General features: G+C 35.9%; 1 protein-coding gene across 6 annotated transcripts in view; it reads right to left on the reverse strand.

Moving 5' to 3' along the window:
• xrn1 (5'-3' exoribonuclease 1) overlaps positions 1 to 17636 on the reverse strand; it is a 91803-nt gene that overhangs the window by 1842 nt on the left and 72325 nt on the right. For 3 of the 6 annotated variants that reach the window (XM_069897361.1, XM_069897362.1, XM_069897358.1), the window contains 8 exons: positions 16533 to 16673; positions 10971 to 11130; positions 8346 to 8506; positions 7610 to 7723; positions 7369 to 7480; positions 5739 to 5893; positions 3926 to 4239; positions 869 to 1577 (listed from right to left, as the gene is read on the reverse strand). In XM_069897361.1, coding sequence (XP_069753462.1) covers positions 3931 to 4239; positions 5739 to 5893; positions 7369 to 7480; positions 7610 to 7723; positions 8346 to 8506; positions 10971 to 11130; positions 16533 to 16673 — 1152 coding nt within the window. In that variant the 3' untranslated portion in view covers positions 869 to 1577; positions 3926 to 3930. Of the gene's footprint in view, positions 1 to 87; positions 322 to 868; positions 1578 to 3925; positions 4240 to 5738; positions 5894 to 7368; positions 7481 to 7609; positions 7724 to 8345; positions 8507 to 10970; positions 11131 to 16532; positions 16674 to 17636 lie in introns of those variants that run through there. The other 3 variants (XR_011344344.1, XM_069897360.1, XM_069897359.1) reach the window with 3 other exon arrangements.

A 17636-nucleotide genomic window follows, 5' to 3' on the forward strand; every position in this document is an offset into this window, starting at 1 on the left:
AAGAGAGTAGATTATATTAATGCTTTCACGTCCCGATTTATCCCACCTACAGGAGTTGCTGAAAAAGATAGCAGATGGTGTACTCACCTTTTAATATTTTTGTTTTCAGTTATTCAGTGGAAAGAAAACGGCAGAACAGTGGCATTTTGGGGTTTGATGGTGCACAAGACCACAATAAATTGCAGAGATGGGAATAGGTCAGGCCATCACGCAAATGAATCTCCCCTCCCTCAGCTCCGTCCATGGCTCCCACTGTCTCAGCATCAAGATCCATTCCGCTCACACTATCTTCTTAACACCTCCCTTCCATAATACTCAAGCCTGAAAAAAAAAGTGAATCTCCAGATTCAAGGACAGATTCTTCCTGTAATTAGACTTTTAAATGGACCTCTCATTGGTCACAGATCCCCTTGCATTGTTTGAACTGCACATTTTCTCCATACCCTTTACTTTGTAACATTATTCCTGCACATTTGTTTTATTATTGCGCTACCTGCTTGTACTTAATACACAATTTATGTCGACTTGTTTGGATAACATGCAAAACAAGGCCTTTTACTGAACTTTGGTACACACTAAACAATTCAATAGTCATGTTCAATCTTTTTTTTAAATTCCACTCATACACCACCATAAGTAATCCCATACTAACCACAGAGCAACTATGGCATAGGTTGCCATAGGTGCTCTTCGGTTACTAAGGGATTACTTAAGGTGGTATGCGAGTGCAAAAAAAGGTTGAGAATAACTGAACTTATAGCTAAATCTGCAGTGCAATGATTTTTCAGAACATAAAATTGAATAACTGGACAAAAGATTGAAAGAAAGTTGATTTTTTCCTTCTTTGAACAAAAATAAAATCAGCATGTCATTTTAAACACTTGTTACAAATGCTTTATTTGTCAATATTGAGCTCGCCTTTACAGAGCAGAAAGTGCAACATTGAATTCAACTGTTTTATTAACCAGTCACTGCTCCATTGTTTAATACACAAAATGTTAAAAAGTCCACATTTATTAATGTGTGATGAATATGCTGCCATCACCTTTCTTTCACTGTACAATTTTAAAATCAGTCTGATCCACATGGGAAACCTTTAATGAAGCATCAAGAGCACTCAAAAGAAATACAATTTTAACACTGATTAACATTAAAATGTCTGTGTCACTTGTTGATAAAATGGTTGTTGTATCTAAAATGAAGGTATAAGAATAGGAACCTTGAAATCAGGCAGCAATTTCAGATTTTTCTGGTTTCTATAAAACAATCTTTAAACCCTTCTACAACATCTACACCAGAAGCTGATTTTCTTTTTTTCTAACTCGTATAAAATACATTGCTGTACATGTACATATCAAGCTTTTGCTACAACTGTACTATGGACATAAATGACTGCATTGTATAAATTTAAAATTTACATGAGATTTATAAAATTAAGCAAGGTCACACATGTTGCTGCGATTGTGCATTTCGGGGAGGCAGCTCTTCCTCAAACTGTTGATGGCGATTCACAAACCATGGGCAGATGTGGACAAACTATAGGACTTCGGGTGACATTAAAAATTGATAAGGAGTACCTTGAGAAAGATGAACCAATTTTTACAAGCATTCAATCACAGTATTTGACCAATTTGATTAGATGTTACTATAACATTTTACAAGTTCAAACCATGTTTCTCCAATCTAAAATTTCTAATTACACAGGACTTTTAGCAGATTTGAAGAAATGAGTATTAAAATAAAGCTTCAGGTTATATCAAACACCAATGAAGTATTTACATTTTTATCATAATTATTGAATTTCTTAATTTCTCCCATGTGCAACCATTGGGTTGAACAGAAAACTAGGTGATAGTGCTCATATATGAGACAAGATGCAAAAGAAGCAAGCCAAATATTAAGAAAATGTATTAAAGCATACCATGTGAGCATGGATCAATATTTTTCAGCATTCAGATCCAGTACAGCCTTCACTGATATAGTTATAGAAAAAAAACCACAGACACAAACATAAAAAGGCTCTTGGTGGCATCAAGGATACAATTTTTATGCTTTGCAAAACAAAACTCAGCTTGAGAAACTTTTCTTTGAACATAAAATGAATAATGGTGCAATAGATACTTGACAAAATAAAAATTAAGCACTTGGTTTAATAAGCTAATAGTTTAGTCATTCACTGGGAATCGTGAACTCATGCCCTAATAATGTGGCCAGTTTCTGTTATAATTATTGATGTTATAAACAGGGGAAGCAACAACTGCAATTCAGAGGGTCAGAGACCATGATGGATGGAGAGACTGGATCGGTCATGCCGATTGGCCACGCCAAATGGCAAGGCACCTTGAATGAACAAATGGTGCTGACAGAAATTTGTTCAAAATCTGAGTTTTTTTTGTAAAAAAATAATTTGCTGAGGCAAAGGGCTATAAAAGTCTTCAGAGTTAAGAACACTGTACACACGAGCCAGTTTGAGCCAGAACACCATGCCCATAAAGAAATGAATTAGTAACAAACTAAATCTTCCAAATCAAGGTACAGAGTATAAAGATGCAAGGTTCAAATTTCTATTAGTTTTCTACCAGCCAACAACCTATTTGCATTAAATGTTGAATAATTTAGTAGCACCACAATTTATGTAATGAACAAATATTAATCCTCAAAAATTTATAAAATTTGGCAAAACTCCTCCTTATTACTGACAGGTTTAGTTGGAATGAAAATTTTATTCTGTACATTTATAGGGGAAAACATCCAATGTGATAAACATAGTGAATATTTTAACTTAATTGTGAGGTTGCTCAAGGCTATATTAGGGAAAGCCATATGATGTCAATCGTTTTGCAATTTGGGAGTTCTATTTTCATTGTGCCCGATTCATGTCCAGCATAAAGGCCATGCAAGAATTTGTGAAAATATAACATTGCTCAGAAGTAAAAATTCCATTTCTGGATAATGATTTTAATAAGGTATTGTGGATAACTGATATTGCCTGTATATATAAATGAAAAACAATTATGTTTTTTTTTCTATACTTTGCTCTTAATCCCAATTTAAAGTGATTTTAATGATTTTTGCTTCTGTGAGCAAAACTTCCTCTCAAGACAAGATCATTCACAAGTCACTCTCCTCCATTTTGACCTCAATGTGAAAAGTCCAGTGACAGGAAACCAAACATGGCTAGGAATGCAACAGAGCTGAAAGGTAATTGGTTGCCTGGTTAAAAAAAATCCACCCAGTTCAATTCCAGTCATTTCAGCAGAACTTAATATCAGGAATGGCACATAATGGGTGGCAAATGATTCATCTGCTGTTCCTCCCCACACCCAGTCAATTAATCATTGATACAAGTAATATTACAAACAGGCATTCTGCCAAGTCTCCATCCTAGCACTGAAAGTATGAGATCATTCATTTAAAAAGTAGAATATAGTTCATGGTATGATTTAAATCTTTAAAAAAGTCTTACAAAGTATTTAATTGAGCTGATGGATACAGATAATGATAAAAATCCATTATTTCTAGATTTCAAATAAGTCTCATAATTTGAAATCACAGTAGATACTGAAAAGAGGAAATAAATATAGTTCAAAACAACAGAAACTTCAGTGCTTTATGGACTATACTGGAAACTGATCACAGCTGAAGGATTTAATCATGCAAATGGATTTTTGCATTAGTTGCATTTCAGTGATTTGATTTAAATTTGAGTGATGGATGGGAGAATTCCAAAAAGACAGGTTAATTTTTAAATGTCCGAAATAAAGGCAAGAGAATCCATGAAGCCATCAGCTTTTAAGGAAAATAATTGAAGCTTAATGACAATATTAATTAGCATTTATGAAAGCACATCATTGAATGAACATGAAGAAAATGGAAACATTCAATAATGTTAAAAAAAATTTCAGAAAAGCCTAATTGGATTCACCTTAATTACTGGGGGAACCGAGGAGCTCCAAAATTGACTGCAATTTTTCTTTGCTTGCGTTTACCAGAGGAACCTGTTACTAGCTGTTGCTGCCCTTGAGGTTGAATGGCAGTCTGTACAACTCTTTTACCCTGGGGCTCAAGAGGTGTTTGGCTGGGCTGAATGAAGTTCCTTGAGGTGCTGGTACTAGGAGACCCATGTGATGTGTTAGAACACTCCATTTTACTTGCCGGTTGACTCAGCTTTTGCTGAACAGAAGGACAGAATTCCTTTTCATCATATGTCTTATTAAAGGCTGTCCTCCTCTTTGTGACCTTGTAAATAAGAAAAATGCATATAATACCATGTAATGTTCACAACAGAAAAAACAAAATCATATTTTGGAGTCTTGGTAGGAAGGGGAACTGTCATTTGGGAGAATCATAAAAAAAATGCCATTAATGTAAATGACATCATAAATGTAACAAATATACGCAACAAGCTATTTTCTGCAAAATCTCAATTAAGAGATTTCATGACATTTGGCAGGATCTCAATCGAGTGACAAATGTGAAAGTGGCCACGTGTGCTGTACCCAAGTGCTAAACTGAGTAACATGAACATGGAGTGGTCCAAGTCAGAAATGCGAGTATTGTTGCAGGACAAAGCTAACCAAATATTTATGTTCAGAAAAGATACATTTCACACCCCTAGAGAAATAAAAATACCTCCCAGTCATGTAGGTAGCAAACATAATACATTAAATTTTAGTATTGTGATAAGGCAGCTTGGATGAAAAGGTGCAAATTTTGAAAACTCATTTAAAAAAAAAACTACAAATTTCACATTTCAAAATATTATGTGGATAGCAACCTCTTCAGAAACAGGATATTAGATGAATTCCTACAATCTATTTTGGAATTTTTAAAATTGACCCAATGGGTAAAATTCAGCTTTCTTATAAATTACTATAAACTGTAAATGTTCCAACATGCAAATAGTCCAGAATTCACTCGTCACACCTTTTAAAATACATAATCCTGTGATAGCAGCCTTAATTACGATTTGCAAAGTGTAGGGCATTATAGCACATAACCTATTCAATCATTTTGTGCAATTTTAGGAAAGTGTTAAGAGTTCATTATGCCTTTAGGTCAAAAATGAAAACAAGTTGCAATATATTGAGCAAATGAAAAGGTGAAAGTTATATATCAGTGGTTCTCAACTTTTTTTCCCCCCATTCACATACCATTTTTAAGTATTCCCTATGCCATAGGTGCTCTGTGATTAGTAAGGGATTGCTTAAGGTGGTAAATGAATGGAAAGAAAAAGTTTGTAAACCACTGTTTTATTCGTTCCTAATTGACTCGTTATGTGCATGGTTTCATAACTCCAAAGGAAATGGGTCAATGACAATTTTTCTCAAGCAAAATATTTCAGTAACAATTGGGTCTTGAGCAGTGATTCTCAACCTTCCCTTCAAGAGTTTTAATTACTCCTGCTCAGTGAATGGATATGGATGTATTAAAAATAACTGGATACTTCATCAACCCTATTTTCAGTCCAAAGTCATTTTCATCACGAGGTGGATATTCCTTCTTGTTAGGCAGAACCATCAATCATGGTGTTCCTATTCTGTCTGTACACATATTAGTGCAACAAGATGCTTTTATCATTGCTCTCAGAGATTCAGACCTAGGGGAGATCAGGTTTTTTAAAAAAAAAAATGGTGTGCTTTCAGATTTGATTTCTCCCAAGATCCTAAACACGTCTTCCTCTAGCGTGCTCCTTCTCCAGAAATCAGAATTAATTTTTAAACCTAAAGGTCACTTACCTGTAAAGGAACAAATTGATTGTGAGTACCAATTAGCACTCCTCCAGGACAGATATTTCCTGAATATGGGACCTGAAAGTTATTATACAGCTGGGGAGGAATCAAATTTGTCCAAGGCACAGGACCATATCCATGAGGCAAAGGCGTTATACCACCTAAAGAATTATACACAAGATACATATTTTAAAGATTTGTTGACATTCAAAGATATTTCAAATTTTATCTTGGTTTTCTTGCTGTTACATTCCCAACTTAATTTCAACACAACTGATTCCATTCTCTGTCACTTTCCACTTGAATTCAGTAATCCTGGGTTCAGTTCTCTTTACCACATTTAATACAACACACACAAATGGTTTGAAAATTTTATATCTTCCCTCCCAAGAAAAAAATGAGAGGTCAAATTTCCTCTGGATCAAACATGGCAGGTACCAAACCACGGCAGACAGAAATACAATGGGAATGGAAACAGTCTGCATCATATCATCTGCTGGTGCTTTGCTCCATAATCTCCTAACCTGTCATGAAAGTTACCTTCTATAAACTGATGCATGTAATGAACAATTTAAAAAAAATGCATACTTTTTTAATGATATGCAAACTACACAAACAAAAACTGCAGATGGAAATCTGAAAATGTTGGAAACACTCAGCAAGTGAGGCAGCACATGTGGAAAGAGAAACAAGAACTAATGCTTCAGGTTCCAATGAAGGGTGTTGGACCTTAAATGTTAACTCCATATATATATATATATATATATATAGATCTAAAATCTTTTTTAAAATCAATAGATGCAACAGACATATTGCTTCTAGCCTCTCTAACACCTTTGCTCTGTTGGTGATGGTTTCAGTGAACATCTGCAACTGGTCTGTGGATCTAATAGCCAACCATTTCAATTCCCTTCAATATTCTCACTCTGAAATGTCTGTCTTTGGTCTCATCTAGTGCCATGGTGAGGCCAAACATAACTTCTAGAAACAACACTTCCTATTCCTCCTGGACAAAGTTCAGCTCAATAGCGTAAATGTAATTTTACTGAATTTTCAGTAACCCCTACTTCTATCTGGTTTTTTTTCCATCCTTCCTTGATCTACTCCCATTCTCACTTTTCACTCTAACCTTCCTCCCCCCTACAGTTTCTCTCCTCTTCCCTGTCTCTCCACCTCTTCCACCTTTTGTCTACCATCTCATTACCTTTTAGCCACTTCCCACTTGAGTCCCGATGAAGGGTCCTAACCCAAAAGATTGACTTTTAATTTCAACCCAGAGATGTTATCTGACCCACTGAGATCCCCCAGCACTTCCATGTTGGTTAAGATTCCATCATCTGTAATTTGTTTTTCTGCTGACAGCAGTTTCTCCTTTTACATCACAAATAAGCTTTAATGTATGGCAGGAAAAAAAAGGGGGATTTAGACATAAAAGTCCAAGAAAAAAATGTGCTGATTATCATATGCAAGCAAGAATTCCTAACATGAGTCAAGAGATAAACAGTTGTGAATTTGTGCAATATCTTATGAATTTTTCAAACAAAAAGATTGTAAATATTTCAAATAATGTTGGCTATTCAAATCCAAAATCAAGTCACCCAACTGGAAACAACCAGTTAATTCAAGCATTGGTTACCTGAAGCCTGACTAAAGGATGGTGGAACAGCTCGAGGAGGTACATTTCCTGTCATTGGCTGATACCCAGGAAACAGGCTCGGAGCAAGGGATGTATTATGCCCAGTTGCATTCTGATTGAATTTTAAAAAAACAGAAATATTCATCCTTAATTAGAAAGCAAAATGACCACATTTAAAGAGATTGGATTTTTTTTTGTGGAATATTTGTTCAAATAAGCCAAAGGAAATTGTTGCTTATACCAATCGCTGTAATGCAAATGCTGCAGCTTTTTCTTGAGCTTCACTGTCTGTGTGGCACTGAGGTCCATGCACAAGCAAACCATTGGCTAACTTCACCTGGCAAACCTTCAAGCCCTAGAGTAACAACATTTCATAATTAACACAAATGAAATGATAAAACACATGAAGCATGTTTCAAATTGTTATATTGTTGGGCATCAAAGTTTCTTATTTTCTGACAAAGCATCTTATATACAAGTTTCTTTTCCCACTAATTGAAAGCATTTGGTTTCCTGTAATATTTCAATTAGCAGTGGGAAAATAAACTATTTGCTTTTAGTTTACAACATATATTAAAACATGAAAAGACTTACTACAGTAAAATCCGTTATCTGGAACTCAAGCAACTGGCAAAATAAATTAGCGGAAAATAAATACGTTAAAAAAAAACACGGAAGTTTAAAATTGGCACTCCTTGCCATTTGCCAATCACGCAACCTCAAACCATCATAAAATTCACTTAACCGGCATCTACCAATCAACATATGAGGGGTTTTATTGTACTTGGGCATCACAGTTAACCAATTGTTTAAAAATGGATTCTGAGGTGCTTGTTTTCCCAAAGCATCAGTAACATAACCACACACACAATTAAAGTAGTGAGATTAGCAATGTCTGTAATTAGATTGTAAAATATTACCAACATTCATCATTAATCTTGTGGCCAATAAACAAGCATTTAATAAGTTGTTCCAACCTGTGGGGTCTTAATAAAGGAAAAATCTGGATGTGGTAAACGAAGTCTGGCACAAGTGATGAACAACTCTGACACTGGGATGGATATAGGAGGCTGCTGTCCTCGATAAAGTCCTGAGATTTCTCCACCCAGTGTCCCCTGAGGATGGTTGATTTTTGCAGCTAGAAAAAAATGATTTCACAAATGGGAAAAATATATTTTAAGTTAAATTTTCTACAATATGTACTCAAACACATGACCTTTGACAAAAGGAAATTTATAGTTCAACATTTATGGTGGTATGATAATTTATTATACAGTAGAAGTCCGAAAATCCAGTTGCTCGGGGACTGGGTCGGTCTGGATTTTAGGATTTTCCGGATTCTCGGGCAGTACTTATAAAATTCAAATTTAAGAAGGAATAAGGAAGAGATGAACAGGTAAATTTTGATAGTTTATTCATTAGCATGCTTAATTTATCAAAATGAGTAGCTTTAAAGAAAAATAAAGTCAACAAGTGTGGTTGTTTGTTGCTTCTGTGCATCTGTGGCAATTACACATGGACGCATGAAAGCAAAAGCCCCTTTATTTGAAAAGGTCTTTTAAAATTTTTTTTATTTTTCACATTGTGAACCATATCAATCAAATACATACAAACATTTCCCTCTTAAATATACAGTGGCATTTTCTCCCCTTTTTTCCCCCCTACCTTCCCTCCCCCCTTCAAACCCATTAAACGGTCAACATATACAATACAATAAAACCATTAAACAATGTCATCACACAATAAAAACAAACAAGAAAATTGTGTCATCTGCTTTTACACACTGGATCAAGTAATTTTGTCTTCTTATCATTTTAGGGGGTGGAGGTTCCAGGCAAGCCCTCTCTTTATGTTCCATGTACGGTTCCCAAATTTGTTCAAATAATGTGACTTTATTTTTTTAATTATATGTTATTTTTTCCAATGGAATACATTTATTCATTTTTATGTACCATTGCTGTATTCTCAGGCTCTCTTCTGATTTCCAAGTTGACATTATACATTATTTTGCTACAGCTAAGGCTATCATAATAAATCTTTTTGGCGCTTCATCCAGTTTGAGGCTTAATTCTTTACTTCTTATATTACTTAGAAGAAAGATCTCTGGATTTTTTGGTATGTTGCTTTTTGTGATTTTATTTAATACCTGATTTAGATCTTCTCAAAACTTTTTCACTTTCTCACATCCCCAAATTGCATGTACTGTTGTTCCCATTTCCTTCTTACAGCGAAAACATCTATCTGATAATGTTGGACCCCATTTTTTTTTACTTTTGGGGTGTGATATATAACCTGTGTAATCAATTATACTGTATCATACGTAACTTTGTGTTTATTATATTCTTCATAGTTCCAGAGCATTATTTGAAAAGGTTTGAGAGTTTTCGAAAAGTCCAGATTTCTGGAATTCTACTGTAGTTACTTGACACACTAGCAAAATCTGATAAAGTTTATCTTATTATTTTTTTAAATAAACAAAGTACAAAACAGCAATATGGGTCCCCATACAGGAACCACATAGCAGGATAGTACGAAGGAAGAAATAATGGGATCTTTTCAGAAAGGTATAATAACCATGGGGGATTTTAATCTAGGAAAAAAATCAGAGGTCAAAAGCTAGCACTAGTGCAGTTGAGTGTTTTAGAGGATAGTTCTGAGAATAGCATGGTCCAAAACCAAACAGAAAATAAAGCCTGACGCTGTTCAGTGATATACGATAAATATATAACATTCTTGGGAACAGCAAATAATACGTGAATTTTACATTTGACTTGACACAAAAGAATAACAGTCCTGAGATGAGCATTTTAAACTTCAGCAAGGACAACTTTGAAGACATGTAAGCTAGTTAATGGGTTTTACTTCTCCAAAATTCCATATAATCAGAAGTTGTTTTCATTAAGCAAGACATAGGAAATATAACCTTTATTCAAAGAGGGACAGAGATTCAAAGCATGAAGTAACAGGCCAGTTTGCATCTGTCACCAGGAAAATGTTAGAAATTATAATCAAAGATGTTACAAAAGGATACAGTTAAATTCAGTAATCAAGCCAAATCAACATGCTATAGTGAAAGGGAAATCATTTTATCAATATATTGGGAGTTCTTTGAAATAGTAACATCTGTGGGTTATGGGGAACCAGTCAATATGCTTTATTTATTGTTTAATAAACATGCAGCATCAATGGTTATGGCAATAAAAGCTCATTCATAGAAGGTAACGGTTAAAATATTGGCTGATAAACAGGGAACAATTGGCATGTTTGAATAATTTGGATGAAATGACCCAATGAATTATTGCTGAAGTTAGTGATGGTACAAAGGAATTTACAAAGTGTATTATGAAGAATGGATAGTTGAGCTACCAAGGTACAGAAGCATTAACTGAGAGGGCATAGAAGTGTGCTAGAATTTAGTAAAATGTGGGACTGCCAATTTTGGCAGAAAAAAATGCATACTATTTGAATGGTGAGAGATTGCAGAACTGTAAACTGCAAGGAGTCTGGGTGCTGTAGCACTAACTGGCAAAACATACTACTCCCAATCTCTCGGTAGAATTTATTCTTAGCAAGATGAATGTTAAAAATGGTAAATGACTTACCAAGTTTTTTTAATGGTCGTTGGTGCGAGGTGTATCCTGCTTTCTGTTGATGGACTGAAGCAGCTGGGGAGCTTTCTTGCTTCATGTTAGGGGTTACATTGGTTTCTTTATCAGGGGTTGAATCAATCTTTAGAATTTCTTTCAACATTTGTGTTCCTTTCTGCATGTAAAATCAAAAATGTTTATAACATGTCAATTTTTAAAAAATTTGACCCTCTATCTACAAAAATCCATTCAAGAAAAGAGTGGCATGGTTGGTAGAGCAGCTAGCGCAACACCTTTACATCACCAGTGATCAAGACTGGGGTTTGAATCCTGCACTGTCTATAAGGAATTTGTACATTTCCACCCCCGTGTCTGCGTGGATCCTCCAGATACTCTGGTTTTCTCCCACCGTTCAAAATGTACCTGGGTTGCAAGTCAAATGGGTGTAAATTGGGTGGCACAGACTCATGGGCCGAAATGGCCTGTTACCAATCTGTTTGTCTAAATTTAAATCTAAAAAATTAAATTTAATTAAAACATTTACATTTTAAATAAGTCAGAATTCATAACTCACTAGAAACAGAAAACTACTCTGTGGGTACAAGGCAATAATTTGTCATAAGATGATGAGAAAGTTCAGTGGATTAAGAGAACAAAGAATAGTTACGAGATAATAAGGATTTGGAAATATAATAGTGCAAATTCAGAGTTTAACTCCTTGGCTTAAAATTTTAGGCATGACATTTTCTGCCAGCTTTCTCCAAGTGAAGATGGCTTGCAATTATTCTCATTGATGTTAAACCAATAAAAAAGTCCTATCCTCTGGAATTTAGTTGCAGGGTGGGACTTCAGTTGAGAATTTAAGAAACATTTGGAGGGGAGGGGTATGGAGTGAGACGGTCCTGATACAGGTCAGTGGGACAAAGCAGAAAAAATAGTTTCTCACAGACTAGAAGAGCTGAAAGGCCAGTTTCTGTGCTGTTCTACGGTTCTTGGATTAAGGCAAGGGAATGATGAACTCCACCACTCTCATTAATCTGTTTCAGTAATTAATCTGCAATTCATTTATTCACAGATCCACACTGGCATTACACATTCTCAGTGAAGGTTAGGTTATTTCAAGAGCTTAAGAGGACATTTTGAAGACCCCTTAATAATTATCTTCTAGCAAATTCAAACTTCTTCAACTGATAAATTTGACCTGTTGTAACCTATTTTTTAACCTGTTTTTTCTTAATTTCCAGCTCTTGGTTCTGCAGAGATGAGAACCTTTGTTTTAAAACTTGCAGCTTTGGGTTCTGCAAGGCTGAGAACCTAATTGTTTTTAGAATCAGCAGACATAAGCAAAATTCCACCGAGGGGCCAGAGACGCTGTTATCTGCATTTTATCTGTGTACCGAGAACATTTAATCTTCCTGCTTGTTTAGGTCACAGACTGTCAGAGGCCTAGCCTTGATGCAAAATAAATCATTGTATTCAAAGTGATAAGCTGAAAATTATGTTATTCGATAGAAGCCTAGCATGCTAGCTTGCTTGCTTATCTTTCTTGCTGTGCTGGGAATAGGTGGTTGGGTAAGCAGTTTTTGGGTAATATAAGTCATGGTCCCGCTGCTGAAGTTGGAGACTCTCCGAGAGGTGGCAACATCTCTCAGCAAGAAGAAGAACTTCTGGAGTCCAGCCAACGTCCCGGTCAGGGGAGGTAGAGAAGCTGCTACCGGCGCCCTGATGACCTACTACAAGTGTACAGTCGTTGCCTCGCTTCGGCAGTTGGGACCAGTCCAGGCATTGGTAAGTATAATTGGGAAGGGCTTGCATATTGTAGTGTGAAATCAGCTTTTGAATTTGTAATAAACATTTGTATAAACTGAACTGCTCTCGGTGTGTGTGTCTATTTCCTTTCGGTAGCTCAAACACTGTGACCAATCTAAAACGAACAAAATGAGAGGTATAAGTTTACCCAAGACACCTGTTAATTGAGTTAATTTCAGATACCATACATGCCTAGATATTTGTTTACAACAGTAAGGCATCTTTTGATTTTAAAAAAAGTCAAATAAAATAACCAATGCAACCCTGATCAATATTTCTGCTGCAATATACTTTTTGCAGAATATTTTACATTTGGCATAAACCTGCCTTTAAGCTCGAGGAACAACACATCATTATTTGCATGTTCTAACACTTGGGACTTGGAACTGAATTCAACAATTTCTGGGAACCATCCCCAATCACCACTTTTTCTCCTACACATGATGTTACCTTTATTTCAATTTACTTTGTTTCAACCATTTCATTGTAACTACCATTCTTTTAAAGCAGTTGTTATTTGGACTTTAATTTGTTTCCCATCAGACAATTCCTTGGTTCTTTCCAATTTATCCTTTTGTCTTCTCACTTATCCTCTTCTGAAGAAGGGCCCTTGCTCCAGAATATCAAGTGCTTGACTTCCCACTGATATTATCTGACATGTTAAGATAAATGTCCAGCATTTGTTTATCTATTTTATTAGTTCAGTTCATTCAGATATTGTAAGTGTGGAGGGCACAGAACTCAAAACATTTATTATTTGTACAAGCATAAGAGGGACAAATATTGTAACATCTTAGAACTCATTACGGAAACAAGTAAACTGCAAGTGAATGTCCATCTCCTGATTTGCTCTTTAGTCAAATTAATCTTTTGCTGGTTTCACAAGTGAAAATATATCCAGCACTGTCTGTAAGGTGCTTCTATATTCTCTGCATCTGCATGGGTTTCTTCCAGGCGCTCCGGTTTCACCCTACCCTTCAAGTTATTGGGGTTTTAGTTTAATTGGGTGGCACAGGCTTGTGGCCTGGAAAACCTGTTACCATGCCCAAATTCAAAAATGCACTTGTTGAATATCAATGACCATTTACCATGTATTTTTGAAATTACAGTAAAGGTCCGAAAATCTACCATCAAACGACTTAGAAATCCTAATGGCTCACCAGGTACAGAAACTTCCACTCCCTTTCAACTCACTGCGGCACAGTTCTTGTGCTCCCTTGAAACCTACTGAACTCCCATGAAAACTACCGATCTCCCTCTCCCATACTCCCTTGAAATCCACTGGGCTTTGGGAAAGCAACACGGCTGATGTATTTTTCCTCTCAACCCCATTCTCATGCATTCACCCATAACTTTTGATGCCCTTACTAATCAAGAAGCTATTAATGGCTGATTTAAATATACCTAATGACTTGGCCTCCCCAGCTACTTGCAGCAACAAATTTCACATAATCACAACTCTGACTGAACAAATTGTTTCAAAGAGGTGCCCTGTTTTCTGAGGCTATGCCTTTGGACCTACCTTTTCCCACTAATGGAAATACTTTTTCCACATGCACTCCTTGCCCTTTCAATATTCAGTATGTTTCTAGGAGAACCCCCTCTCGAATTTCTTCATTGCCAGTACATCCATTGTAGAAAGCCCTGCAAAAGGCAGTGGACACAGCCCAAGACATCACAGGGAATACCTTCCCCACCATTGAGAACATTTACAGGGAACGCTGCTGTCGGAGAGCGGCACCAATCATCAAGGATCCACACCACCCAGCAGATGCTGCTCTCATCAGGAAAGAGGTTATAGGTGCAACAGGTCTCACACCACCAGGTTCTTGAACAGCTGTTAGCCCTCTACTATCAGACTCCTCAACAATAAACTCAATTAGGGACTCATTTAAAGATTCGTACTCTTGCAATTTATTGAATTTTTTTCTCCTCACAGTTTGTTACATTTCTTTATTTGTTCATCTATGTACATTGTGTACATTTTTTTTGCACTAAAAATAAGTGGCAATTCTACTTTGTCCACAGGTAAAATATCAGGATTTTATGTAATGTCATGAATTCACTCTGACAGTAAGTATGAAATGTTGCCTGACTAACACCTTGTAAAGACTCAGCATTATATTTTTGCCTTCTTATTCTAGTCTTGAAATGAATGCTAACATTACAATTACCTTCCTTATGACCGACTCAACTTTCAAGTCAATCCTGAGGGATTCCTACACTTGAACTCACAAATTCCTTAGCTCTCTGAACTCTCTTACCATTTAGAAAATACAGGAAAATTCCTGTTATCTGGAATTCAAGCAACTGGCAAAAAAAATTGCAGAAAATAAATAGGTAAAAATACGCATTTAAAATTTGCAGCTCCCCCGGCAGTCAGTTCACCAATTTACGCAATCTCAAGCAACCAGCAAATTCACAATGCAGAAAAATGTTGGTATGATTCTAACAAGAGTTGAGGCAAAAATAATATAATCTTAATTTAATAATGATAATTAGTTTATTGCCATTCACACATTCAATCTATATAATGCAGCAACATTCTTACTTTCTGTAACCAAACTGGTACAGTACTTTTCGGAAAAAAGATCCACAATACATACATTAACTTACCTCAGTATAAAAAAAATAAATATAAATTGAAGATGGATAAATAAATATTCACAGTGACAGTAAGTGTAAGAAAAAAAAGTTGTTTTGATAGTACTGGCATGTTTTTTTGAGGTCCTGGAATATTTACGGACAGGGTAGCAAGGTGAGGTTTAAGAGCCTCATATCCATTGGATAAAAACTGTTCTTAGACCTAGAGGAACTGGTCTTCAGGCTTCAGAAACTTATCAAAGGTCTCAGTGAGCAGAGGTTGTAACCAGGGTTATGATGTTGGCTCCCTTCTTGAGTCCACACTTCACAAAGAGATCTTCAATGGATGGAAGATCTGAGCCAATTATGGACGGCTACAATTGCTCCTTATCTGCAGCCTTCTACATTCCTGTGCACTGGAATTAACAAACCGGGCCATGATGCAATCAGAATATACTTTCCACAGTGCACCTGTAGAAGTATGATAAGAGCATTCGACAACATGTCGTATTTCCTCAGAAATCTAAGAAAGTAGAGGTGATGATGTGCCTTCTTCATGGCTGCCTCAGTTTGCTTTCTCCAGGAAAGGTCCTCTGATATTTGGACTTCCAGGAACTTGAACAGACTGGCCCTCTCCACCACCACCTTGTCAATGCAGACAGGTGTGTGGTCCTTTGGCCTCCCCTTCCTAAAATCTACATTGAGCTCCTTGGTCTTGATTGTTGTTCTGACACCACTCAACCAAATTCTCAATCTCCATTCTTTATTCTCACTCATAATTTCTGGTTATTCAGACAACCACCCTGGTATTGTCAGTGAACTTACTGATGGCATTGGAGCAGAGTATTCATGAAATAGAGCAAGAGGACTGAAAACAGAGTCTTGAGGTGCTGTTGAGACCACCATATTCTTTCAGCAATTTTGCAAAACAGCTACCACTATATGAGTAGCTGAGCATCAGATAATATTTTATATAACTCCGCAAGAATAATGTGTGGCAAAGTTATTGCAACATTCGACAAGGAGACAACATTTAATCAGAAGATTAGGATGATCAGATTATTGCCATGAATTCACACATTACTCAAAGGTTCGTTGCATTGCAGTTTATGGAAAGTTTATAATCTCTTTTTACTTTGGGTTGTTTTAAAATGTTAACAACATAACTTTCTTGACATTACTTACCATTGCAAAAGACTGTGGGGATAAAGGTTCTCCATTATGCCCTTTGTCTTCTTTGGATTGTGGGCCTTGTGCATCATTTCTTACTTGTCCACTGGGTGCAATTAATGAAACTAACAGTTCTTCAAATTCTGATGATACCTGCTGATACATTCAATTGCTACATCAAGTAAAATGTCAGAACCACCAAGGATAGCTCGAAACTCTTGGAGCAACATGGCAGTGTTGATGTACAAATGCTAATTTTTAAAAAAAATACATGCAAGAACCAAGTTTAAACCAAAATGAGATTAGAAAATACACAGTTTAGCAGACAAGAACAAAATATATCATCCTGACAAAAAAGCTCCCATTGAAGATTCCTTCAACATTTAAAAAAAATTTCATGATACAAGAGGAGATTATCACAATGTTATCATGAAAACTATGAAAAAAAGACACAATAATGGTTTTGCCTTCCAAAGTTATTTAAAATTCAGAAATACAACTCATCTTGAAGTGGAAAACCTTTTCAGGTTACTTTTAAGTGACATTATGGTTAAACTAAAATGAGAGAATATTACTTAATATAAAGGAATATGCTATCTTCAATTAAATTGCATATATATCCATGTAAATCCAAATAGTTAGATTTAATATTTAAATGCAAGTATAAGGGCAAGTTACATGTTAAATAGGCAGACAATGTGCAAACAGAAAAGAAATAAAAACTGTTTCAATAGCATTCATTCTGTTTTGTTAAATACATCGACAGATCATTTTACATTCGATTCTTCCATTGTTCAGATAATAGTGTGACAGAATAGATATGTTTTTGGGAGATAAATTGGGCAGGGATTTTAGTGTAGGTCACGTACAAACTCTATAAAAAACAGATCTTATTAAAAATACTAGAGCTCTGCTAATGCTAGACATGTTGGGGCCAACAGTCTTTGCAAAAGCTTTGAAGAGTGCCCAAGAGACTTCGCTAATGGATTGTTGTTCACAAAAGGCAACAGATGAAAGAACTTGTCAGAGCCACATTCTGTCTGGAGTGGAACTTGCTGTTCTAGGAGAATCATGTGGTTTTGCAAGCAAAGAGAGTCAAACAGATTTTTTTTCTCTGTG

This window comes from Narcine bancroftii, chromosome 9 (genome assembly GCF_036971445.1).
Source record: "Narcine bancroftii isolate sNarBan1 chromosome 9, sNarBan1.hap1, whole genome shotgun sequence".
Lineage (NCBI taxonomy): Eukaryota > Metazoa > Chordata > Chondrichthyes > Torpediniformes > Narcinidae > Narcine > Narcine bancroftii.